The following is a 27,302-nucleotide window of genomic DNA, read 5'->3' on the forward strand; positions in this document are numbered from 1 at the left end:
ACTCTGCTGAACAAACAGTCTCTGGACCCAACGGTTCCCTCTCTCTCAAAGAGAAGCCCGGACTCTATCAAGGTATATCTTGAACTATCAAAGACTCATAACTCATCAGCCTGCTTCCTAATCAAACTATCATCTCTGCAGACTTCAGTGAACCAGCCGGGACCAGTTCCTGATCCAGTTCATGATCTTGTGTTTTGTGTATATTCAATAAACTCTGTTAAACTTTTACCCAGCCTCCGTTGTGTTCTGCATGTGGGCTAAGAACTTAAGACCCATCATGACAACATGGATCTGTTATTTATTTATTATTATTCATTATCTGTTCATAAATGAAATATATGTACATCTGTGTTCATTTTTAACCTTTTATAACAATGTTTATTCAAGTCGAAAGCCTTCACTCACACGGTAAGATATACAGTTCATTCATTCAACAGTTGGATTGTGTCGGATATCGGCCGATACGCTCAGCCCAGGTATTGGATTGGATCAGGAAAAACTGGATCAGTCCATCTCTAACTCATGTTATGTGTTGTAAAATAAAGAATGTTTACCTTTTAAATTACAACAGTGCCGTTGGAAGCAGGATTTTGCCCCTGCCACCGGAGGGTTTGTTATAAACTTCACCCGCATCACCTACTGATGGCGGTCGGAGTGTCTGGTGGCGCCAGTATACGGCAGCCTCGCTTCTGTCATTAAGCCCCAGGGCAGCTGCGGCTACAACCATCATGTGGGTGTGTTTATGTGTGTGTGTGTGTGTGTGTGTGTGTGAATGGGTGAATGACAGTAGTGTAAAGCACTTTGGCCAAATCCTCTGACTTGTTAAAAGCACTATATAAGTACAGGCCATTTACAATTTAACTTTTTCATGAGATCTTAAATAGAATTACTGTAACAAAAAAGATGATACTGTAGTTTACCTTAAAACAATGCATTTTAAAAGTTTATTTATTGAACGGTTTATTGATTTACTGATGGAGCATACATATTTAAAATCTGTGCTGTGTTGTGAAAATGATCATTTTCTACAGCATGCAGCATTTTCTACGGTAAAGTTTCCATCTTTAGAGGGAGAACTTTTAGCACTTTGAACCCAAGTATTTCTGCATGGAGTTTGCTTGTTCTCCCCATGAATGTTTGGATTCTCTCTGGGTACTCAGGCTTTCTCCCACAGGCAAAAAGCATGACTGCAAGGTTGGATGGTAATTTCAAATTGCCCTTAGACGTGTCTGTGTTCACATGGTTGTGCGTCTCCTTGTTGCCCTGTGGTGTACTGGTGATCTGTCCAAAGTGTGCCCCACCATTTTGCCCATAGACTCCTGGAGATAGAAACCAGCACCCCCCATGACCAGGACAGAAAAACAACGGAAGATGGAGTTTTAACTTCAAGAAAATTCAAGAGCAACAAGTTTTCAAATGTAATATATATATATTTTTTCTCACAATAATTGACAAAATCCCATCTTTTAATGAACACATCTTGATTACCTGAATTTATATATGTCTCTCCATAAGCCCAGTTAGCTTGTCGCCAAGCTTATTTTTTTGCAGCCAGCCTTCCCTTTTTTTGATGCCAAATAAACAAAATTTTGCAAAGTTTTTTTAAAGACTACACAGAAAATCTGCATGAAAGCTTTCCTTTGCAGTTTTAGAGATATTATGGAGATTTAATCTGTTTTATTTGTCCATAAAGTTTGATTTAGATTAGAAACCACATGTGGGCATTGTGACCAGAGTATGAGCATTCTTGTGCTGCAACCAACTCTCGGTATATAAGAACATGTTTCTGCACTTGAATTCCCTTTGTTGGGTAATTATTAGATGGAGAAAATGTTTCCTTGCAGCAATATGTGTGGGCTAGGTCTCTTTAACCTTTCTCTTTCTTTCACAGAGACTCCTCCACCGTCGGGAGGTAATGGATAACTTGACATAAGCAACCTGAGTGGGAGAAGAAGAAACATCTCAGAAGATGAGATGAGTATGAACCTGATGATCAAAAAAATAGAAGTTAAATTGACAACGGTCAAAATGTCCCCAAGCTTTTGTAGGAAGTTTGGAAATTAGCTTTAAGGAAGAATATATTGTGCCTGTTTGTATTCTTGCTTCTCACAGTTCACCAATCTGGACAGAAAAACCCTGTTTCCATAGCAATATTACTGAGAGCAATACAACCAACAAAACCCAAAATGAAAGAGCCTCTGCTGCCCTCTAGGGTATTAATGACAGCGGTACATGCAAATGTACTGCTGCTTTATATTTTAAAAACTAGACAAATGTCTGCCTGAATTTTAGGTGACGTAGTGTAACCTGTAGCATTCAAATCAAGTCCAGAGTTCCTGCAATTATTTTCAAAGTAGAAAATTAATCTGGGATAAAAGTATGAACTTGAGAACAGGAAGGGTTTGGATAAATTTAGAAGATGTACTTGACAGCCAAAACTTTGAGTAGAATAAAGGTACCCCCGCCCCCCTCAAAAAACCCCAAAAGCAAAAAGCAAAAAAAAAAAAATAATAATAAAATCTGCTGCATTAAATCATTAAAGTTTCAGGTTGACAAAAGCTATTTTTTTTCTCTTTCTTTAAACCTTTAATAAGTTGTACAGAGGCCCTGCAAGTTTGTCATGAGGTTTTTCTGTAATATTAATTTACATTAGTATCAGTGGTATGGTTTTATAGGTGCAGCTTTTGTTTAACAGGTTGCAAAAGAAATTTCAGATGAAATAAAATAAAGCTAACATAGTTAATATTATAAAATGGTAGCAAGTCTCTTGATTCTCATTACACTTTACATCTTAAATTTGTTTAAAGAATGCATATAAGGCTTTAGATGTAGCTCATTCCTGCAGACCATGTTATGTGTTCCTTAAGAAGAAAACAGAATCAGCACTAGATTAGACATGACTTATCAAAACAAGCTGGTTGAAACTAATGCAATGTTATTGTCAGCTACAGAGAGCGTTGTATACTCTGGTTATACCCGGTAATATTCATACGCTGGAAAAAATCCAAATCTAGATAAGTAATTTTTCCTTAAAATAATTGCATTTGCTCTTGGATTGAGGAGGTAAAAGAGCCATATTGCCAATAGAACAAGACTATTTACACTTAAAATAAGAAAACACAATTGCATTGTCTTATTTCAAGTGCATTTTATGTAAATATCTTATTTTTATAGTAAACATCCTCATTTCATTTGCAAACTGTCTAATTTACCTACAAAAATTAAGGGTAAATACACTTAATTTAAGACATTTTTACTTATTTCTAGATAATTTTTCCAGCGTATATACCCTTACTGATATTATGCGAGCATAAGACTGTTCAGGTACCACTAATAATTCTTGAAAATCAACTCTAAGCATTCCATCCCAAAATCATTGATAATTTCTTTTTCTTATCTTCTAACTTTAATTCATATCAAATAACTTCAAAAACAATTGAAACAAGTTCCAATTTATTCAGATTCAAATACAGATTTACCTAACTTACGTTTTAGCAAATTGTAATATGGTGTAGTGTGGATAGTTAAGATATATCACAATTTAATCGAATACCCCTCAATAATCCGACAAAAACAATGGTAAAGAAAACAAAACCAGTTTGATTCTCGTTACAAATGTAGTCTGTCACCTAATTTTCGTGTTTTAGTTGCTGATCATTTTCCTCTCCTAACATGGCGGTCACGTTGACGTCTACTTTGCAGTTTTGTCATACGTAAGCGACAGACTTCTCATTGGTCGTTGTTCGGAGCGTTGATTTGATTGGCCCATCAGTGTTCCTTTGGAACAGAGTCCGACAAGAAACACGTACATGTCGTGATTTCGGACCGCTAGCCGATGAGCATCACATCCTCGCGCTGCTGTAACAGGTGTTTAATTTGTTAATTCCATGCAACTGGCGTTATACACGCCCCAAGTAAAAATGTTTCTTGCTGTTTTATGGGATTTATTCCGTATTTGTCTTAGTAAGACGGGCTAGCTAGCTAGCTAACGTGGTTTTTAACCTAGCTACTGCTTTAGCGTTCATTCGATCCATTATAAACGCCATAAATGCTAAATTAATAGGTTAATAAATACGATTATGTTGGCTTTCTACTAGATTTTTAGATCTGTTTAAGCAAATGTTATCCATTTCACCGAACCTCAGCAACGCAGCAACTCGTCCAACATTGTGTAGCTTTTAACAATATTTTAATGATTTTATTTTTCTTATTATTCGTCAAATGTATTATAACTGATATTTTTCGGGTTTTATTTTTTCTTTCTCCAAATGAATACACGTTGTGTCCCTCAAGAGTCAAAACATGTACATGGTTGTTTATATAATTAGAGTATTTTAGCTAAACTGTCTCTGCATGTGTTTGTTTCTCCTCATCAATATTTTTAATAGGTTTTAAAGCAAGGTTAGTAAAGTAACCAGAATGATCTTTTTATACTAGGATTTCAAATTAATCTGAGACTGATCTGAGGGAAGACTTGGTGAAATAAAAGCAGTGGGAGTTCTGTCCCCCTTTTGCATTTTTATCTATCTAATAACAAGACCTCAGTTTTTTCTTTATAGTTTAGTGTGTATAAGTGCCAGTGTTGTCACCACATGAAGCTGTTGTGAAAATGTTATTTACATCAGAAAGTTTGCCTTCATACAGAAGCTCATCATTTTAATGTGTTTATTATTCTGTCCACAGTCATGTCATTTCCACAGGATCGTGGGGGTCCGCGGGGAGGGATGCCCCCAGGCCAGCACGGCACCCCTCAGAACTACCGTCCCAGCAACCTGAGGCCACCGGCCCCGCAGCCTCCGGCGCCGGCGTACCATTACGATCCACAGACCCCGCCTGGTTCAGGTTACCACGGCAGCGCAGGCTTCATGCCCCCACACCCTGACTTTATGCAGTACCCTCCTCCAGCTCCATCCCAGACCCCCATTCCTCCAAATCAGTGCCCGTTGCGCCCACCTTTTCCGAAGCCCCCTCCTCGGCACGGCTTTCCTGAACCTCCACCAAATTTTCCACCTCCCCCTCTACCCAGCTCAGCAGCAGGTCAGACTCCAGGCTCCCAGGTCTCTGCACAGAGCCCCTATCACCCCTACATGATGCCACCTGTGCCCCCACCTCCATTACCTCATCCAGCCATGCCTCCACCCATGGCCTCTCAGTCTATGGCCTACCACCCTCCATACCCTATGAACTACCCTCCCCACCCTCCTTTTCCCCCTCCCCCTTTTGGCCCCAGCTACCCTCAGAATGCTGGCCCCTTTCAGCCAGACCACAGCGTCAGACACGGGGGGCCATACTCGTACGAGAAGCCAGTGGACAGCAGGAGGTCTCCAGAAAGAGGGTACCGCCATGATGACCACAGGCAGAAGGGCTACGGCTACAGCGACAGGCACAAAATGGAGTTTAGCGGAGAGAGGAAGGAGCGTGGGAGGAGTCCGGATAGACGTGGACGGGCGGAAGGGGGACGTTATAAAGGAGATTACGATAGAGCGAGGAGTCCCCCCCGACACAGGAGCAGGGAGAGAAGCAGGTACCTTACATGGACCAAACCCTTCCATCATTATTATCAACTGAATGTTTTCCCAATCCTGAATGTGTTTGTTTACAGGGAGAGGTACCGCCACAGAGAGGTCCGGAGATCCCAGTCACCTGATAGATACAGGAAGAGGCCTCGGAGGTACGCATGTTCTCCTTTTATGGTTCACAGCGAGAAGAAAAAATACACCACGCCAGGACCCCCCTCCAAACATCTCAGCATATTTCTCAAATCTGTTTATGTACGAAATGTATGAGACGAATAGAAGGGGCAGATGTATCCCAGAATGCTTTGCGTGGAGAGCTCTCTTCACAAAGCACTATGGGATTTGCTGTCACAGTGGCCCGCTGTTGCTACCCGACAGCGGCGACTAATAACAAAGATGGCGCAGGCACTGCGCAGCGGACCAACGGGGAAGGGATCATTAGGGCCCTATAAAATCCCTTTAATTTTTTCCCAAATTCAATTTTTTCCGTTTTAATCTTTGAAAATTCAGTTTTTTCCATTTTATATATGTATTTCTGCGCTTCCAATCAATGGAATGTTGACAAAACTTGCAAAACAATAGTTCACCTGACACGTAAAAGTCACGAGGGAACTTCTTGGTTCTGTACTCAGGGCTTTTTCGCCGAAAGCAGAGCTGTGAAGAGCCGCTTCGTCATTTTTTCAATGTTTTGATGGGGGAGGGTGAGCGGAAATGACGGAGCGGGAGGGGTTGTGTCACCCAGATTTGCGTCCCCCGGTGTGCATTTCTCCCCGACGTACGTTTTTCTCCCACACTTAAACAGAATTTCATTTTAAATGTAGAAATTCCGCGTTCACATTAGACTCTGCGTTAATTTGCCAATTCCGCGATTCCGTCCGCAATTCCGTGATCACGGAAATTATAATGCCCTAGATCATCTGTCTGGACGGTCAGTTAGCTAAGTTCACTATAAAGTCCACTATATAGTCTCCGCTCTATATAGTGATTGAGGGGTTAGGGTGGACATTTGTTCACAGTTAGCTTGTATGAGTTATAAGAACAGCAACTTTTAAATGGAGCGTGCACAAGGAGAAATGGGCTTGTGCACAGTCTCACATGCACATTTTTTTTTTTAAGTGGAGAGGGCGGTTCTTTATAAAAATTTGAGAAAATCCTCCATAATACCTTTAATTGACTTTCATAAAAGTATCATATCGATTTGCACAGAATAAAGTTCGATTTAACATCAGTTCCTATTGATCTAATCCAGTCCTACAGCCAGAATAAACTGTTTTTAAATGAATGCCTGAAACCAAAAGGGTCTCTCTGCTAGGAAGAGGGTTGGGCATCGCTTGAATTGGAACGATTCCGGCTCTTATTACTCGCTTTAATTCACGATTCAGGTCATGTTAAGAAGAAGAATCATAAAAGTTTGTTCCCTGCTAAAACAAAGTTTGTGAATTCAGTTAAATAATTGTTAAAATATATCTGTCATTTGTGTGTTTTTAAGCTTTCTTCCTCTATGGGAAGAAAGCTAAAGTGTTTCTTTTTAGCTTTCCTCCCTGTATGGAAAGAAATCTAAAGTGTTTCTTGTGAATTTGGTCTTAAATTTTTATTTCAAGTGGTATTAAAAAGTCTTAAAAAGTCTTGAATTTAACTTGCCTTATGCTGTAGGAACCCTGACTAATACAACTTTGAATATAGATAACAAAGGAGGAGTGCCCACAAAGATAATTACAGCAATAGCACAGTAATAAACGCCTATAGAAAATCTACAGTTGAACACGGAAGCAATAAGCCATTATTATATATGGTAGGCAAAGACATTATATGAAGGTTCACTGATTCAATATTTATTTTGACATTTGTAGTGAACATTAAAACCTGTTTACTGCTTAGACTTGACAGAAAGTGTTTTAATTCCAGGTTTATAGCATCATTTTCTATGAATCATTCATATCTCTAAGCACTGATGGGAGAGAATGCTCCGTCCTTCATGTTTTAAAGGAGACATTTAGAGACTGCATCCACAGCTCCACTGGATTCTGCCTGGAAAGAGATGCGGCACAAAAAACAGACTAGATCTTTCAGGTTTCTTGGGATTTCATAAAATTTGCTCAGAATTAAGAAAATGTAATTATTATTTAAATTTATTTATTTGAAAATTTTGTCAAATACTCCTGTTTCATTTTAGACTAGTTTGAGTCTGGAGATGTTAGTCATCCTTTTTGTCCTGAACTGTTTTCACTTCATATTTAGTCAGATTGCATTTGACAAGAACGCATTGACTAAAAGAAGTTGTAATCCAAGAAATTTACCCTTTTTTCCCCACAACATCTAACTCTTTCAGTTGGAAAACCAGCAGAGAGTTGTTCACCTGGAAACATGTGAACATTAAATCCAAAAACCTCTAAATGAAAGCTCTGTTTGATCACGCTGTACACTCACCGGCCAGTTTATTAGGTACACCTGTCCAACTGCTCGTTAACACTTAATTTCTAAGCAGCCAATCACATGGCGGCAACTCAGTGCATTTAGGCATGTAGACATGGTCAAGACAATCTCCTGCAGTTCAAAGCGAGCATCAGTATGGGGAAGAAAGGTGATTTGAGTGACTTTGAACGTGGCATGATTGTTGGTGCCAGAAGGGCTGGTCTGAGTATTTCAGAAACTGCTGATCTACTGGGATTTTCACGCACAATCATCTCTAGGGTTTACAGAGAATGGTCCGAAAAAGAAAAAACATCCAGTGAGCAGCAGTTCTGTGGGCAGAAATGCCTTGTTGATGCCAGAGGTCAGAGGAGAATGGCCAGACTGGTTTGAGCTGATAGAAGGGCAACAGTGACTCAAATAACCACCCGTTACAACCAAGGTGGGCAGAAGAGCATCTCTGAACGCACAGTACGTCGAACTTTGAGGCAGATGGGCTACAGCAGCAGAAGACCACACCGGGTGCCACTCCTTTCAGCTAAGAACAGGAAACTGAGGCTACAATTTGCACAAGCTCATCGAAATTGGACAATAGAAGATTGGAAAAACGTTGCCTGGTCTGATGAGTCTCGATTTCTGCTGCAACATTCGGATGGTAGGGTCAGAATTTGGCGTCTACAACATGAAAGCATGGATCCATCCTGCCTTGTATCAACGGTTCAGGCTGGTGGTGGTGGTGTCATGGTGTGGGGAATATTTTCTTGGCACTCTTTGGGCCCCTTGGTACCAATTGAGCATCGTTGCAACGCCACAGCCTACCTGAGTATTGTTGCTGACCATGTCCATCCCTTTATGACCACAATGTACCCAACTTCTGATGGCTACTTTCAGCAGGATAATGCGCCATGTCATAAAGCTGGAATCATCTCAGACTGGTTTCTTGAACATGACAATGAGTTCACTGTACTCAAATGGCCTCCACAGTCACCAGATCTCAATCCAATAGAGCATCTTTGGGATGTGGTGGAACGGGAGATTCCCATCATGGATGTGCAGCCGACAAATCTGCGGCAACTGTGTGATGCCATCATGTCAATATGGACCAAACTCCCTGAGGAATGCTTCCAGCACCTTGTTGAATCTATGCCACGAAGAATTGAGGCAGTTCTGAAGGCAAAAGGGGGTCCAACCCGTTACTAGCATGGGGTACCTAATAAAGTGGCCGGTGAGTGTATATTTCAACGAGGCAGAACTTATTTATCCCCTTATTCATATTTCCTACTAAGAGAAGAAACAAAGCAGAAGGAGAAAGTTTGATAATGAGGAAAGTTATCAGTATATCCCTAACAGGACAGCTTTTAAATAGAAATACTGTTTTAATCATAGTTTTAAACATAGATGAAGTTTCGATCTACTGCAGTTCTGATTAGTTTTCTCAAAGACTAAAACTATAATAGACATTTTTATTTTGACCACTTTAAGACTTAAAAAAGCTGAGCGAAAGCTAAAAAAGTGTAAAATGTCTTCCGTTTTTAAATTCCCAATGACAGTGGACATCTAGAGACAGCTTTCTGGTTCTTTCTTCTCTATGTTGAATTCTTAGCAAAAACGGTACTGTTTTAAAGAGTCTTTAATTTCTGAACATGTCGAAGCAGCTTTTTTACACCCTAAAGCCCATCCAAAGATACATTTGGAGAAAAAGCAACCAAAATGCAAAATTAAGCATGAAAAGTATGTTCTTTAAGGTTGTAGGACAGAAACTATACCTGAATAGGAGCTGATCGATATATTGGAAAGGAATTATACATCATAATTCAATTCTAGATCCTTTTTAGAATCCTCCGAAAAAATTCATTCAATGTAAAAACTTCTTTGATTTACTACCTGGTCGCCATGACAACTCTTCAGACACAAATAATGTTTTTTGCTGCTAAGATTCAAAGCTTCTGTTTGGTGTTTGCACACTTCTATTAACGTTGTTTTATTTTGGGACGTGTAGTCGCTCATCCAGCAGAGACAGGAAGCGAGGTCGCTGGGAGGACGAGAAGGAGCGGAGGGCCGACAGCTCCTCCGGGCCGAGCAGGGAGCGAAGCTACTCCTCCCTCCGAAGCCGGGACTCCGAAGACTCTTTCGGGGAGCGAGAGAGACAGCGGGAGAGAGAGAAGGACAGGGGGGAGGAGGAGGAGGACGAGCTGCTGAAACCCGCCTGGATCCGCTGCACTCACGCCGAGAGCTACTACTCCAACGACCCCATGGACCAAGTGGTACCTTCTTTTTTTTTTTTCTACTCTTAGCTCACATTTGGGCCTGCTAGTTCATCAGGTGCTCTCATGACACCTCAGGCTGCCTTTTCAGATCACCTCCTGCGCCCTAAAGGCCTTCTCCGATGCTTTGGCACCTTCTCCAACCCTCTGACCTTTACAAGAAATCTCTGTGAGCTCCAGCAAATTACAGCAAGAGGCAGGAACCCCGGCTGCTCTTTTAGGAACACCGGAGCGACTGCAAATGTCGAAGGAAACTGATTTATGGCGACTGTCTCGGCTCTTTCTAGCAGCAGACTGAGGAAGATATCACTGAGTAAAAAAAACAAAGGTTGTGAGGTGACTTTGGCACCGAGATCGAAGGTTAAATGGGTCCAGTTTATCGAACTGAAAGCACGATAATTTAATCTGCGTCTCTAAGCGCCTCGTTTAGGCGCAAAATTAAGTTCTCACCGTTTTATAAGTGAAGTTGCAGCAGAATATTTGTCACTTTTCTAAAGCACTCAGACTCCGTTTGTAATGATGATCTTTATTATTTGATTGGCCGACAAAGCGACTGGATTCACGAGCTTTTTCAGACTCTAGAAACAGAATATCTAATTAAGAGATCGCATTAAGCCACTCAGACGGAGCCCACTCTGTCCCGCCATACTCAGACATTCCTGTAAGTGTGACACAGAAAGGTGCATTAAAGCAGAAATGATCTCTGTGTGTTAGATTTCATATTGTAATGAAAGCTGCACATTAGCTGGAAGAAACGTCTCTGAAAGAGTTGGAGTTGAGTGGTCTGCTGCTGACGCCCTGAGCTCTTTTATCTGAAGGCACTAGAAACCCACAGTTACATACACATAATGAAAGATAAACAGCTGCCTTTACTATTCCGTGATGATAAATCGGGGTGGACTTCTCTGGTTTTAGGTCTGTTAGGATCACCAACATTATTTCCTTTAATCCAAAAAAAAAAAGGAGAAAGAAAATGTATTACAAATTAGGACTCTAATTTCCTTAAATGAGTCATAACCTGGTGCTTTACTGATGAAATCTTTCTGAATTGGCTTTAATTTCATGTTTGATCATTTGTAGCAGAAAAAAAAATACATAGTTTATTCAAAAACCCTTTTCATAGCCCTTCTTTTGTCTTGTGGCTGTTTGACAATTTAACTTGGACGTATGTGCATTCCTGTGGGTGTAGCGTTAGCAACATTAGCAGTTAGCCATGTTTCATTTTCCCATTGTTTCCAGGTCTTTTACACCATAAGTAAAAAGTAACACAAGCACCAGCGCTTACTAACTGCCTGCAGGATAGTCTCTGATTGTTAGAATAGAGACGGTGATAGCAAGGCGGGCTAATGCTTGAGTCTTTTGGAGTTTGCTGTGTTAAACCAAAAGCCCAAATTAAATACACTTTTTCCATTTTCTAAAATTTTTGTCAGGTTTTAACTGAAACCCATCACCAACGCATAGTTGAGCATAAAAAAAGTCTGATTTCTGCATTTTTTGTGGTTTTCCTGTAAGGATTGTTGCTGTGCTTTTGGGGTTACTGTCCATCTGTGGATTCCTTTAAACCCAAGGTTTAAATTCTCAGGCTAATTGGAGATGTTACCTCAGTGTTTTTCTTTTGTTCTGTAAAACGACCCATAGCAGGATGCTACCTCTACCGTACTTTGTAGTTGGAATGTTCATCCCATTTTTTTGTTTGTTACTTTTACAGTGACGACTTCTTCCCTAGTGAGCGGCATTTCAGTCCATGTTGATTCTGGTTTCATTGTGGATAATTTAGTGGTTTTCATTGATATAATTTGGGATCTTTTGGGATTAATAAAGTATTTTTGAATTTAATTGAATAATAACTCAACTTCAGATAGCATCTTCAGAACCTCTCATACTTTAGTTCAGGGGTGTGAGGGATTTGCACAAACCAGCCAGAAAACCACTAAAATTTTTCAAAAAGAAAGTCTTTTATAAAATTATAAACAGGCCCAAAAACAGAGGTCAACAAAACAGAATTCAATTCAGGCTTTAACATAAAGAACTCAAGCACAAACTGACCTAACAAACAGGACATGAGGGAAAGTTAAATAGTAGCTGGTCAAACCACTGTTGACACACAAGGGGGATAACTGACTAACAAACTAATAAACAAATAAACTTAATTAAACAGATAAATACTGGCCAGACACTAAATACTTTTTAAATTTAACTAATTAACAAAATTACCCAAACTAAGAATATTTGAACAAATGATAAACAAATTTCCCTTCCCATTACAAATGGTTTGATCCGCTGATTAGCCTGCAACCAATTGAGGAAAGCTGGAGCTCATTGCAGCCCTCCACCAGCAGATCCAAAGGAAACTGGCAACTCAAAGAAGAAAGAAATTAATCAATTGCATCTCGACAAAACACAACCTGAAAAATAAAGTTAACTAAATGTGTGCACTGCAAAAAGTTAACTTAAAGTCAGGCTAATGAAAATATATGAAATGTGCAACTGATTTTGAAAATGAAAAATGTAAGTTACCACACAGCTTCAGAGTGTGACAGCAGGCTGTCACAAGAGGTTATTTGCACATTTCGCACCAAAACACATTCATCTCTGGAACATAGAGCCTTCCTGAAGGCTATGATGGCTGGATGTAACTATTGTGATTAGAGTTGAATACATTTTTGATCACACACTTATCTCCTCGAAATCTTGACGGAATTTTTCTGTAATGTTAAAAAAGGAAGTGGAACATTTCTTCGAGGAGTTTCCTTTATGATAAAAACAAGAGTTTGCCTCCATTTAGCGGATATCTTTGAGATTGGAGGCTTACAAAATGGTAACAATATTATGTCTGCCTTACTTGTTAATCGTTTCAATCACCTTTGCTAATTTTGAAGAAAGTCGCATAAAAATAATCCCCGTCCATCCATTTAACAAACAGAAATACATGTTGTAATCCTAAAACAGGGATGTTTTTTTAAATACATTTTTTTTTAATACCTCTTGTTCACTAAATTCAAGCAGTCCATAATAACACAGGTCCTTTCTCTATTTCAGGGCGACTCCACAGTTGTCGGCACAAGTAAGCTACGCAGTTTGTACGAGCGCTTCGAGGAAGAGCTCGGAAGGAGGCAGGAGCGAGCCAAAGCCACTCGACCCAAATGGGAGCCGCCCAAGACCAAACTGGATGAGGATCCCGGTAAGGAGCATGAACATTCCTCCCCTCACAGTTATTCAGCATAAAGGCAGCTGACAGCTAGCAATAGGAGTCGACAGTACAAAATACTCACGGTTCTGTACGTACCTCGGTATGGACCCTACGGTTCGGTATGTTTTCGGTATAGTGCAGAAAGAAAAAAACATGAGCCAAACGCTATCCTCTAAGGCAGATTTTTATTATTTTAATTCCCAGCTAAGATAGCTGCAACTTTCTGCACAACAAGTGAACAAGCACCATATTGTCAAATATTGATATACATGAAAGGAGTATATTTATAAGTGCATCAGTGCCAGACATGGCCTTTCTGGGTGTTTGAACATAGGTACAATACAAACGTGCCCTTTTATATTCACATAGCTCTGTGAACATGAGCTATAGGCCTCACAGATAACAGTATAACGTTTTTAAGCCTTGCCTTTCACATTAATCCACTATGTACATCAATTTAAAATTTTAAGATTGGAATATGGGCGCCTAGCAGATGCGGCGTAAATTCCAATTGGTTCGGTAATGTTTTTTGTTCTGCATGCATTCGTATCAAGGGGTTCATGTAATACGTTTGGGAGACGTAATTTGACACTTTTCTTCCGCCTTGTGCCGGTGATAGGGATATCTGGGTGGTGTCGATGGATATGTGTCAACATATTTGAAGTGTTCCCCCTCACGTAATGAACAGGTGTCGAACAACGACGACAGACCGTCTTTGTTTTGTCAACCACTCGCTCTCCATCGCTATTATAACTCACAGGGAACCGAAGTTATCCCACATCATTGACTTGAATGATGGTGGTGGGTCTTTTAATTCTTCGCCACTCGCCATTGTTAGCACTATCTCGCAACAACACAACCCAACAGTGGTACCTTCCCACAGAGTGCAGTTTGTATTTTAAGGTGGCGTTTACTATCTAGACCAATCCAGGCATGTCTATATGTCTACGGACAAATCAAAGCTTGAAGGTGGTATCGGTTAAATGGGTCCTGAAGGAAACTCTTGCAAAATAACAGTTCTGCGTCCAGATCAATATTAAACTTCTGTAACGTATGTAGTGTGAGTGGCAATTCGCGTGCCGATCCATGACGGTTGGGTACGAATACACATACCATGCACATACCCTTAGCTAGTAAGTAGGGAAAAATTGAAAGTCGGATTAAATTGCAGCCTGTTGGCCTCCATATTTTTTTATAGATTGTTGATCGAGCATTGTTGTATGTCAGCTTAAAATTAATTAATGGGATTAAAATTAATCCCATTTCTAAAGGGAGAATAAAACCTAAACAAAATTAGGAGGCAGTTACAGTTTAGGGGAACCCACTCCCAAAGGCAGGATTTGAAAGAAAGCCTCCTGTAGATTCAGGGAAACATACTGTGTGAAAGAAAACAGAAAGCCTTGATGTGCAAATTGTTCAGACGGAGGAAAAGCAGTTTAAGATGAAAAAGTTCCTGAATAGATTAGAAGGTAAAGGAGTGGATTGAGACAGCAGCTTTGTTTTAACCTAAGCACTGAATGTCTCAGGTTTCTGTATCTAGCTGTGAAGGTTTCTCAGTGCCAAAAACAAAGTGCATTAGAACTAATTTGTTTACGATGCTATCTGGATCACTTTGTCTGTGTATTTCAGCTCTATAGCACTGCCATATCATTCCCTCTTCAATCTTGTTTTCTAAATAAGTGGCTCTAGGCTCTGATTAAATAATAAAGTAGCTGGGTTGAAAAGCTGATAAGAGCTGCAGAAGAAGCTTTAGCTAAGAGCTACAAAACTGGTACGCTGTATAGTAATTATAATCCCTAATTTACTGCCAGTTTCTTTTTTTCTGAAATAATTGTCGATGCAGAAAGAAATGAAGCGACACCAGAAGAGTTGCATTAAAAAAGCAAACCCTTAAAGTCAGTGGTAACTAGAAATTGATGTGTATTAGCTAAGCAGACCAGCTCTGATTACAGGAACCTTTACCTGCTCTGATGATTAAAGACGTTTCTGCCCTTTATCCTTTCCAGACGACAGCAGCAGTGAGTCAGACTGCGAATCCGACGGCGAAGGAAGCAGCTGCTCCAGCAGCTCTGACTCTGATGTTTTTGACGTCATCGCTGAGATCAAAAGGAAGAAAGCTCATCCTGACCGCCTGCACGAGGAGCTGTGGTACAACGACCCTGGACAGGTCAGCAGTTTCCTTCCTTCCTTTTTTCCTTCCTTCCTGAATGATCAGAACTTCCTTCCTTCCTTCCTTTTTTCCTTCCTTCCTTTTTTCCTTCTTTCCTTTTTTCTTCCTTCCTTTTTTCCTTCTTTCCTTTTTTCCTTCCTTCCTGAAAGAATGAATGAATTAATGAATGATCAGAACTTCCTTCCTTTCCTCCTTCCTTCCTTCCTGCATGAATGAATGAATGATCAGACCTTCCTTCCTTTTTCCTTCCTTCTGTTTTCCTTCCTTCCTTTTTTCGTTCTTTCCTTCCTGAATTATCAGACCTTCCTTCCTTTTTCCTTCCTTCCTTTTTTCCTTCCTTCCTGAATGATCATAACTTCCTTCCTTCCTTCCTTTTTTCCTTCCTTCCCTTTTCCTTCCTTCCTTTTTTCCTTCTTTCCTTTTTTCTTCCTTCCTTTTTTCCTTCTTTCCTTTTTTCCTTCCTTCCTGAAAGAATAAATGAATTAATGAATGATCAGACCTTCCTTCCTTTCTTTCTTCCTTCCTGAAAGAATGAATGAATGAATGAATGATCAGACCTTCCTTCCTTTTTCCTTCCTTCTGTTTTCCTTCCTTCCTTCCTTCCTTCCTTCCTTCCTTCCTTCCTTACGTACTTACTTACTTATTACCCATTTAAAAGTGTTGTTAATAACACAGTCTTTCTCAGCACTGATTGTTGGATTACACTACAATCTAAAAGCTTCCACTTCATTGAAACAATGTGGTAAACAGTCTGACAGCATATCAGCAACATACCCCGTCTTTTAATGATACTTTTACATCTCTGTATCTTTGTTCAGTAACTAAAAGGTTCCTGTTGTTATATCTTCTTGAAATGTCCAAGGTTAGTAACATGTAAGAAAACATGTTTTGTTTATTCAGCAAGTATTTAATATAGCACACATATTAACACCATTTAGTGTTAAAGTTCCTCTTGATGCAAAAGAGAACACAGTTTTTAAGAAAATGGCTAAGCGTCAATGGATTGTTACTTGATCGCTGAGAAACATAAACTTTAGCTTCATTAGTTCATCAATAACCTGCAGCCCCGCTCGGGGGTGATTTACCATATTTTTATAGGACCCCTAGTTCCTGGGGGCCCCATTACACTTTGTTTACATGTATAGTAAATACAACTATTAGGGATGCACGATATAATCGGCCCCCTATCGGTATCGGCCTGTATCGGCCTTAAAACTGAATATCGGATATCGGCCACCACACTGATATTTAACCCGATATTTGATGAGCTTCTGAGTTTCTAAAGTCTAAAAAAAAAAAAATAATACTACTTTTTCTTCTTCCTAAAAAACGTATTTTTTACAGATTTAAAAACTTCTAAAGACGAGGGAAAAAATATTGATACATTAAAATATCACAATATCTTCATATGCTGATATATTGCCATTTAAAAACACCATATCAATCTCTTTTACTAATGAAATATTGCTATATGTCATCGTTATGCTATGAAATCCCCCGAAAATTCACGAAATATTGCCATATTTTTATATGTTGATATATTGACGCGGTAACGATCTATTTTACTAACAAAATCTTGTAACAGAAATTTCACGAGATTCTGAAAGTAAAAAGATCGATACTGCCTTTTTTTAAAAATTAATTTGATATGAAAATATATTTGAGTATATATTTTTTTTTTTTCAAAGTGTCAGAAATGGATAACAAAACTGCTATTTTCAATGACTACTTTTTTTGGTCCAGCTTTAACATCAGTATCGATATCGGTTATCGGCTACATGAGTTTTAAAATATCAGCATATCGGATATCGGCCAAAATCCCAATATCGTGCATCCCTAACAACTATTCCTTATTGTGCACATCAATTATGCTTTTGATAAAAATCCTGTCATGCTTATAATAAGTGTGTCTCAGCCCCCCTTCAGTGTCCACCACATTGGATCAGTCCATTTGCTGCACAAGAGAAAGGTCTAAACAGGCAGCAGCAAACCATTTGAAAACAAACCATGCAAAGAGCAGAGCTGCAAACTTGGTGCTTTTGTCTCTATATTTAGCAACTTTTCAGACCCCTTTAGTGCCTTTATTTCAATAAAGCGCCTAACGCCAAATCTAGTGACGTTTTTCTGCTGCTGGAGACTTTGGAGATAACATCTCAAAGCAGCAAACTCTGCTCTCCAGAGCAAGTAGATTGGTAACCCCGCCTCCTTCTCTCCTCTATCTTGTCTGCTGTCATGATTCATGCAGCTATTACAGGTGCTGGTCATAAAATTAGAATATCATGAAAAAGTAGATTGATTTCAGTAATTCCATTTAAAAAGTGAAACTTGTATATTATATTCATACATTACATACAAACTCATATATTTCAGATGTTTATTTTGTTTAATTTTGATGGTTACAAATGACAACAAATTAAAATCTCAAATTCATCATATCAGAAAATTAGAATATTACTGAAGACCAATAAAAACAAAGGATTTATAGAAATGTTGGCCAACTGAAAAGTATGAACATGAAAAGTATGAGCATGTACAGCACTCAGTATTTAGTTGGGCCTCCTTTGGCCTGTATTACTGCAGCAATGCGGCGTGGCATGGAGTCGATCAGTCTGTGGCACTGCTCAGGTGTTATGATAGCCCAGGTTGCTCTAATAGTGGCTTTTAGCTCTTCTGAATTGTTGGGTCTGGTGTATTGCATCTTCTTCTTCACAATACCCCATAGATTTTCTATGGGGTTAAGGTCAGGAGAGTTTGCTGGCCAATTAAGAACAGGGATACCATGGTCCTTCAACCAGGTACTGGTAGCTTTGGCACTGTGTGCAGGTGCCAAGTCCTGTTGGAAAATGAAATCTGCATCTCCAAAAAGTTGGTCAGCTGCAGGAAGCATGAAGTGCTCTAAAACTTCCTGGTATGTGGCTGCGTTGACCCTGGACCTCAGAAAACACAATGGACCAACACCAGCAGATGACATGGCACCCCAAACCATCACTGACTGTGGAAACTTTACACTGGACTTCAAGCAACGTGGATGAAGTGCCTCTCTTCTTTTCCTCCAGACTCTGGGACCTTGATTTCCAAAGGAAATGCAAAATTTACTTTCATCAGAGAACATGACTTTGGACCACTCACCAGCAGTCCAGTCCTGTTTCTCTTTAGCCCAGGCAAGACGCTTCTGACGCTGTCTGTGGTTCAAGAGTGGCTTGACACAAGGAATGCGACAGCAGAAACCCATGTCTTTCATACGTCTGTGTGTGGTGGTTCTTGAAGCACTCACTCCAGCTGCAGTCCACTCTTTGTGAATCTCCCCCACATTTTTGAAGGGGTTTTGTTTCACAATCCTCTCCAGGGTGCGGTTATCTCTCTTGCTTGTACACTTTTTTCGACCACATCTTTTCCTTCCCTTCGCCTCTCTATTAATGTGCTTGGACACTGAGCTCTGTGAACAGCCAGCCTCTTTAGCGATGACCTTTTGTGTCTTGCCCTCCTTGTGCAAGGTGTCGATGGTCGTCTTTTGGACAACTGTCAAGTCAGCAGTCTTCCCCATGATTGTGTAGCCTATAGAACTAGACTGAAAGACCATTTAAAGGCTTTTGCAGGTGGTTTGAGTTAATTAGCTGATTAGAGTGTGGCACCAGGGGCCATCAATTTTGAACCTTTTCACAATATTCTAATTTTCTGATATGATGAATTTGAGATTTTCATTTGTTGTCATTTGTAATCATCAAAATTAAACAAAAAAAACATCTGAAATATATGAGTTTGTATGTAATGTATGAATATAATATACAAGTTTCACTTTTTAAATGGAATTACTGAAATCAATCTACTTTTTCATGATATTCTAATTTTATGACCAGCACCTGTATTTCATCCAAATGAAAAATGGAGAACAGATAGGTAAATCATGGCTGGTCTACAGTGAAAAGAAGGACTGGGTTATTTACTTTTGCCTTTTTGGAAACACAGGAAGGACAAATTGGCTAAGTGAGCTTAGTGCTTGGAACAAATCTTTTGTTCCTTTTGAGACAGCATGAAAAGTCAGCTGAGAGGAAAACAACGAGGAAAGGGATAAAAAGAGAGGGACAAAACGTAGAACAAATATTTATCTATTCTATTAAAATTTCTCTATCTGTATAATGAGTCTGTTTTATGTGTTGTCTTCTCAATTCAGAGGGCCCCCTGCTTGTCTTTGCTTGGGACCCCAAATTTCCTAAATCCGCCGCTGTCCCTTCTCCTACCAGGTCAAAGTTCTGATCCTTCAGCCAGATGTTTCAGTAACATCGGCTGGAATTCATTCAGCATACGCAGAGCTTCACAGGCAAAACCTTAACCTCTAAACTTAATAGTCCATCAGAGGGATAAAGGTCAGCCGCCTGCAGCTCAGACATGTAAAGCGTTTCACCGGCCTCGTGTTCTACATGGCAAGTGAAGCAGCTCTGCCCCATTCACGTATTTTTTCTTTCTGTTCAGATGAATGATGGCCCCCTGTGTAAGTGCAGTGCCAAGGCCAGACGTACAGGGATCCGCCACAGCATCTACCCGGGAGAGGAGGTAGGACACACTGTGAATAAATCACCCTTCATAACCTTGAAGCTGGGCCACAGCAGGGCCAAGGGCATCATTTTACTCGGCCTCAATGCATTTCTACACAGAGGCCATTTTCTCATGGTCCAAAAGCACAATAAAAGAGACTCAATCATCTATATAAGAAGATTACATCTCCTAAAAAACAGACCCCTGTCCTTGCAAGTCACTGATTATGTTTTCATACAGAGCTTTAGCTCCTTACTGTGTTTTTGAACACAATCTATTAGAACACGTTTGAGCCACAATAGGAGACCTTTATGCCTCATGAATTGATAAAAATCATGCAATGCTTGATAAATCCTCCTCCCTACAGGAGGGATTTTGTTGTTTTGTCACTTTGCCTTGTTGCAGAGGCACTACTTGACATCAGATTTACATCCACACTGATATAAACAGCTGTTGGCTGCAGTTAAAGTGCCAAGTTTTTTATCACTGTGGAAAAACGAGACTGATAAATCAACTGGAAGCTTATTTCACCTTCATTTTGATGCATATCCTGTAGAGTTCAGTAGAAAAACAGATCTGCTTTAGATGAAATATATGAAAGAGCAGCACTAGCATCAATATGAAATATTCCTCCATGTTTTTGTCAGCATTTACATCTATAAATCTCCTGTTGTAGCAGGTGACCCAGCAGGTACTCTGTCATTTTCATATTTGGGCTTGGACTAGGCCATTTCAGAGCTTTAGCTTCAGCTCATTCCGTTCCTCTGTAGGTTTGTATATACAGTAAACTTCTCGTCCGTTTTCTCAGCTGTCTCACTGATAGCTTATGATTTGGGTCCAAAATTACTTGTATTTAAAATTACTATCATGCCTCCACCACTGTGTGTTTAACTCTGTACCCTTAGGGTTTCTGCAGGGCCTTAAAATTATGAATATATTTTAGTTTTTTGCCTTTGGAGGCCTTAAATTTGATTAATAGCTTCTTCTTTTAACCTTTTTTCTTATCATAATCCTCCTGAAAATGATTAATTGCGTGTTTCTAGCAAACGCAGTTAAAATTCTTCTTCTGTTATGAAGTCATAGCTTAGAATAAAGTGTGTATGTCATGATGGATGTTAGTGTTTGGCCAAAATCTGTCATAGTAACCATTATAAAGCTTGGTATGTTCTCTAAAATGGTAAAGTAGGTATAAAAGCCTTGAAGTTGGATGCTACAGTGAAAAAATATTTATTTGAAACAAATAAATTTAACTTATAGTAGTGAAAAATGAATTTGTAAAGCTTTTGAGCTAACTTTATCCATTAACTTAGACAAACTGCAGGTTTTGTTTCATCATATCTCCCATGTCATTCAGGCTTGGATGTTTCCTTTTCATAAGATCAGTCTTTTATCCCTGCTCCTCAGTCCAGACAGTATTTATAAACATGATTTCTGTCATATGGAGAAACAACTAGTGTTGCGCTGATGCCGTTTTTTAGCCCCGATACCTGGCTGTGCAGTATTGGCCGATACCATCTGTTTGAAATTGATGTGTGTGTATATATGAAGGACTGCATACTACTTGGATGTAAAATAATTGCCATCATGGTTTTGTCAAGCTGCTGCCTAGCTTTATGAAGCAGGAAAAAGACTCATAGGAAGTGAATCCAGTAGAACTTTTTATTGCCTACCTGGAATGGGTGACAATAGTGAATAAGCTTTTGGCTCTCAAAATGGTATCAGTGTCCTATTTGTTGGTGCTCGCCGATACTGATGCCACCATTTAAGGGCTGGATCGGGGCTCTGCCGATACTGCTATCGGTGCAACACTAGAAACAACCTGAACTAAACCTACATTAGTGATGCTGTCAGTCTTTGTACAGACCTGGGCCGTTTCTCATTCACAAGAACGCGAGTACGGACTCTTGTTCTCGCCAAGTATGTTCTTGAGAAGAACACAGGAAAGAATGGACTTGATGAGAACGCGAGCATGCAGCTTAATATGGCAGCTCGTCTACAGCTGCATATCACCTCCTGTTATTGATAGTCTCTAGATAATAATATATTCTGACTTTTTTCATTTAGTGGGGGAATAATAATCAGATAAACACAATTCAAATGAACATTTTGCCAAATAAAACAAAAAACTCGGCATCAGAGCCAGTGGTCCTTCACACACGGCTATGCTGAGAGAGGGCCGCTGCAGATGGGCTGCGGTTAGCCCAGGTTGCCGTTTGCTTCGGAGGTCCGCTGGTTTTTTATTACGCATTAAATCTGTCAATAGACCATATAGTGACGCTTTAAAGTATAAAATTCTCGCCTCAAATGATCTTAAAACATACTTTTATAGAACAACAGCAACAGAAAAGAGAACTTTTAACTTTCAATGGAGCGCTCCATTGAAAGCTGCTGCTGCCGCAGTGCATGCTGAGACAGCTGTCAATCTCAAGAACGGACAAGTCTGCTCTGATGCATGCTCAATAAAGAGGGCGGGGCGAGAACAACATCTGTGGATTTGGTGCGTTCTCGGTCTGGCGTTCTCTGCAATTGGAACAGTGCTCTGGCTGAGGCTGATGACGTATCACGAGCACACGAGAACGCTCAAGAACGCATATTGAGAAACGGCCCTGGTTTGGTCTCCTTAGAATTTAAAAACACCATATTGTTATTTTTGGTCACTGTCTCTCATACACAGTAAATGTTGCATGGTTAAAGTAACACTTTAAGATTACATTTGGTCCCACTCTGACTAAGTGTGGGACCAAATGTAATCTTAAAGTGTTGCTTTAACAGTGCAACATTCACTGTGTATATTTTTCATTTTCATTTCATTCTTTACGTATTGTTAAAAATATTTGCCCAGTTTTGAACCAATCTAATCCTTAATTTCCAGCTTTGTTTTGGTTTTTGGGACACGGGAGGAGAACTCTCTCCTGGTTTATTAATTTTACAGTAAAAAATGTTCACTGTTTTTGTTCGCTCTATTTGACCCCAACCAGAACATTTACCCAAAATTAGACATCAAATCCATTTAACTTGAAAAGTAACCAAGTGTTTACTGATTTTGAACCCTAGCATTAAAAAAAATAGTAATTCTTAATAATTATCTGTTTCTTGATTATCATTTTGTTCCCAGCCTGTGAAGCAGTGCCGTCCGATGAACAACAACGCAGGGAAGCTTTTCCACTACAGGATCACCGTCTCTCCTCCCACAAACTTCCTGGTATAAAGTCATCAGGATCTTTTCTCTCCATCGTTTCACCTCCATGCTGACGGCCTTCATGATCTTTCATTCTGCCTTTTGATGCCCTTCTTCCTGCAGACCGACAGGCCCACTGTGATAGAGTACGATGACCATGAGTACCTGTTTGAGGGCTTCTCTCTGTTCTCCCACACTCCTCTCACTGATGTAAGTCTGCCTGTAGTTTCCCGTTGGTTGGACAGGAAGGTGGAATCCAGCTTTGTTGCTGTGCAGATTTTCCTTTTGATCGGAGAGAATACCTAACCTCCCCTTCCTGCAGGGGAAAGCTTACTTTTATGAAGTCATTTTATTTAGAACATCTGAGTGTCTTTTTTTTGCAAATGTTGCATAGTTTATTCAATTGAAATATTATCTAAAAGATAAAACAAGATTTTTACTTTTTTTTTTATTAGACATTTCAATGACTTTCCCAGCTTCCCTCACTACCCTCTGCCATCCCCACAGTGAAGCATGTAGGTGACAGCATCATGCTATGGGGATGACCGGCGCACCTTTTTACTCTTTTGTAGTTTGTCACAAATCAATTATGCGACCCAATAAACAGGACTTATGTTTATGTTATTTTTTCCAAAAACTAAATTCTTCTTTAATTTGCTTCATACGGCTCCAGTTTTATAGTTGGTTTATAGATTTTGCAATCAGATTTTCCTGCCTTAGCTGTTCAGGTTAGGAGGGTAGCTAAGTAGGTGAATGAAAAGCTCAGTCCAAATTTGCAATGTAGTTTAAAACCCTGACTTTGGGTTAAATGTTTGAGATCTTCCTCCCTGACCCGTCTGCTGGGATCCTTGACAATAGATACATGTGACTCCAGTTGGAATGTTTAAGATGATCGGTTGCACTGGATTTAATTTAGGCATATTGGAGTAAAAGGGGTCTGAGTTCATGTGATTAATGAAAAAGACGTCTCTGGGAAGCGTCTTGTTCTTTTGATAAATCTTTATTCATAGTTATCAGGGTTGGGAATTTATAAGATTTTCACGATTCCGATTACTTTATCGATTCTGTGAAACGATTCGATTCCTTATCGATTCTGTGAAACGATTCGATCCCTTATCGATTCTGTGAAACGATTCGATCCCTTATCGATTCTGTGAAACTATTCGATCCCTTATCGATTCTGTGAAACGATTCGATCCCTTATCGATTCTGTGAAACTATATGATTTACATATGTGATATAAAACTAGCTACTTACCACCAGAGTTGCTGGTCGTAACTTTAGCTTCTGTCCAGGAGCATCAAAAACACAGCATTCGTTAAAGTGTATGCCATGTTGTGTGCGCAGGTGTTTCTGCATGTTGGATGTATTTCTTCCCGCAGATGTAATTGCCACTTTGCAATGATTGCAAAGCGCCTTGTTGCCATCTTTCTCTTCCTTAAAATGAAGCCAAACCTTCGATCGCTTTGACCGCTTATGTTTTGCTTTTCTATATTTAAGCCTGGTCACGTCGTAGTAGCTTAGTGAATGCCGTGTGCGTAACTTTCTTAAAAAAGGTGACGTAAGTCGTGCTGCCCAGCGCTAGGCTCTGGTTTCTGCCTGAAACTGTTAAGAGAACCGTTAAGCGAGCTGCCAAACAATGCCATGGAATTGGAACACAGTACCGGTTCTGAACAGGAACTGGTTTTCGATTTGCATCCCTAATAGTTATTTATCCATAAAAAGTGGAATAGAGTATGATCATTATCAATACATATGAATCCCTATTGCAATATGATTCAATATCAAAGTTTTGGCTTTTAAACACATTTCTGATATTTCAGTTTACATTCCAGCTTTTATTGACTCACATTAAGGGTTTATATAGTTTTTTATGTCTAAAATGTCAGAGAAGTTTTATAAATATGGAAAAATAACTGTCATATGTTATACAATTATTCTTAAGGTTTACCTTTTTCTATATAGCCAATAAAAAAAGAAGAAATGTTTTGGCCATATTGTTCAGCCCTAATAAAACTACTCTAAGAACAGGAATACTTCAGATATTTCCCTTTTTTCGTCTCTGCCCTTTGAGGTTCTGCTGCTTTTTGCTCTGATCCAGGATCCGTCCTGTTAGCTCTCCGCATACATGCTGCTCAGCCGGCGTTCCTCCACTTAACATGCCTGTTCTGGTTTCTTTTTATCTATTCTGTCAGAGACTGAGCGATGCCTTCCGCTGCTTTCAGCGCCCTTTTCCTAAAACATAACTTCAAAAATCCGCTTTTGACTCTGTAGCTGGGCCAAAGTGCTCCCGCTCTGGCCGGGAGCACTTTGGCCCTCGTCACAGAGTCGTCTCAGCGCCGTTTGAAGGCCCATCAGTCGCTGACGGCCATTAAAGAAGCTGCGATTTAACAGCAAACCTTTGAGCTCGGCCGGATTTATTTAAATATTTCAATTCCTAGGGCAGAAATTTGACCCCAGACATTCTAATTTATGAGCAGCGATCCACATGCTACTGTGTTTCATTTCAAGTTTTTATCCCATTTATGTCTAATGTGATCAATAGCATGAGAGACCCTGAGGATGCGCCCTGATCTGAGCCCGGATAATTTAACCCTCGTTAAAAGCCGGAGCCAACGCTCCACGGCGGCGAGGAGGATTAGGGAATCTAAAAGCACAGCGAAATTAGCTCGCCGCTAGTTAGCCGCTGGGATGGGCAGGAATGAGCGTGGCTCCCAGGTTAATCTCTTAAAACGAACCCCTGTGCTCCGACAACAAAGACCGTGTAACTGGGGAGATTAAACACAGAAGAGCTGGCTTATCCTTTTAGCAAGATTTCACTTCATTTCCAGGAGTCGGGCCTTATAATGTGTGTGTGAGGGGGGGAGTTTGCATGTTTCTTTCTCTACATCCACCTTCCGTACATGCATCTAGTTAGTGCAGCAAAGAAAAGGGAGTTTTTAATGAGTTTCCCTCGAAAAGCTGTAACCTCTGCCTATCGCCGTGGTAATGAGACGCTGTGTCCTTTTCTCTCCTTGTCCTCTTCTCCTTTCATCATCACAGATCCCATTGTGCCGAGTGATCCGCTTCAACATAGATTACACCATTCACTTCATAGAGGAGATGACACCGGAGGTCAGTAAGACGCCACTTTATCTCCGTGCTCCTTTTTTTTTTCTTCTTTCTTTTTGTTTTTATCTCAGCCGGTTGAGTCTGAGCTCAGCTGAGCTGGGGTGTAACTGTTCCGGTGAGCCCAGGTGCTAATCCGTTTCAAGAGGAGAAAAACCTCAGAGTTCGACCTAAAGTAGCAGAGCTATTGGTATCGATGAGATGAAGTCAGAGAGCCTGATCTCGGGCATCAGTCAGATGAGCTGTGAGGATGAACGCTTGCCTCTTTGTTCCCAGAACTACTGTGTCCGAGGGTTGGAGCTGTTTGCCTCCTACTTGTTTCGGGACATCCTGGAGCTGTATGACTGGAACCTAACAGGTAGGAACACAGTAACCAATGGTTACCTTCGCTAAGTACAGTAGCAGCCATTTAAAATGGCCCTTCCTCCATGTAAGTCAGACTACTGAATTACAGGGTCTGACCAGGCGATGATGCTTCTCTTTAGGCCTTAATCTCCAAAAATCATGAAAGAATATTTTAGTACAAAGATTGATGTTTAAAAAAGGAATCTTAAGTGACCAGCCAAGGACCCATCAAGGAAAGTGGGGAAACGTTGAATGGCTACTACTGTAGATCATTTGCGTCACTGACATCCATTAGTTCTTGTTTTTCTCAGTAAATGTAGCCTTCAGTCGGTTATCCATACAGCGATTTAGATCCTTTTATAATAATAAGCTTGTTCTCTTTTTATTATGATTATATGTTATAGATGCTGATGAAGATTCTCAGTCATCAAGGTCATAGTCATTCTGAAAAAGCTTTCTCAATTCATTGAGAAAGCTTCCTGGAGAGGTGGCGAAACGTCTTCAAATCTTGGAAACCAAGTCCAGTGGACTTTTTTAACTTTTACAGAATATGTTGTAGATCAACACAAAGAACTAAAATATAACATAT

General features: G+C 40.0%; 1 protein-coding gene across 1 annotated transcript in view; it reads left to right on the forward strand.

The window, feature by feature from the left end:
• Positions 1 to 3,751: 3,751 nt before the first annotated feature.
• Positions 3,752 to 27,302, forward strand: part of drosha (drosha ribonuclease III) — a 235,815-nt gene continuing 212,264 nt past the window's right edge. Inside the window, exons 1-11 of the mRNA XM_038275611.1 lie at positions 3,752 to 3,867; positions 4,684 to 5,524; positions 5,603 to 5,671; positions 9,925 to 10,189; positions 13,229 to 13,370; positions 15,386 to 15,546; positions 20,020 to 20,100; positions 23,198 to 23,284; positions 23,384 to 23,470; positions 26,303 to 26,374; positions 26,645 to 26,726. Of these exons, the coding sequence (XP_038131539.1) occupies positions 4,686 to 5,524; positions 5,603 to 5,671; positions 9,925 to 10,189; positions 13,229 to 13,370; positions 15,386 to 15,546; positions 20,020 to 20,100; positions 23,198 to 23,284; positions 23,384 to 23,470; positions 26,303 to 26,374; positions 26,645 to 26,726 (1,885 nt within the window). The 5' untranslated portion in view covers positions 3,752 to 3,867; positions 4,684 to 4,685. The remainder of the gene's footprint in view (positions 3,868 to 4,683; positions 5,525 to 5,602; positions 5,672 to 9,924; positions 10,190 to 13,228; positions 13,371 to 15,385; positions 15,547 to 20,019; positions 20,101 to 23,197; positions 23,285 to 23,383; positions 23,471 to 26,302; positions 26,375 to 26,644; positions 26,727 to 27,302) is intronic.

The sequence above is a fragment of the Cyprinodon tularosa genome, unplaced genomic scaffold (assembly GCF_016077235.1).
Source record: "Cyprinodon tularosa strain WSP-4 unplaced genomic scaffold, ASM1607723v1 ctg97, whole genome shotgun sequence".
NCBI classification, from domain to species: Eukaryota; Metazoa; Chordata; class Actinopteri; order Cyprinodontiformes; family Cyprinodontidae; genus Cyprinodon; species Cyprinodon tularosa.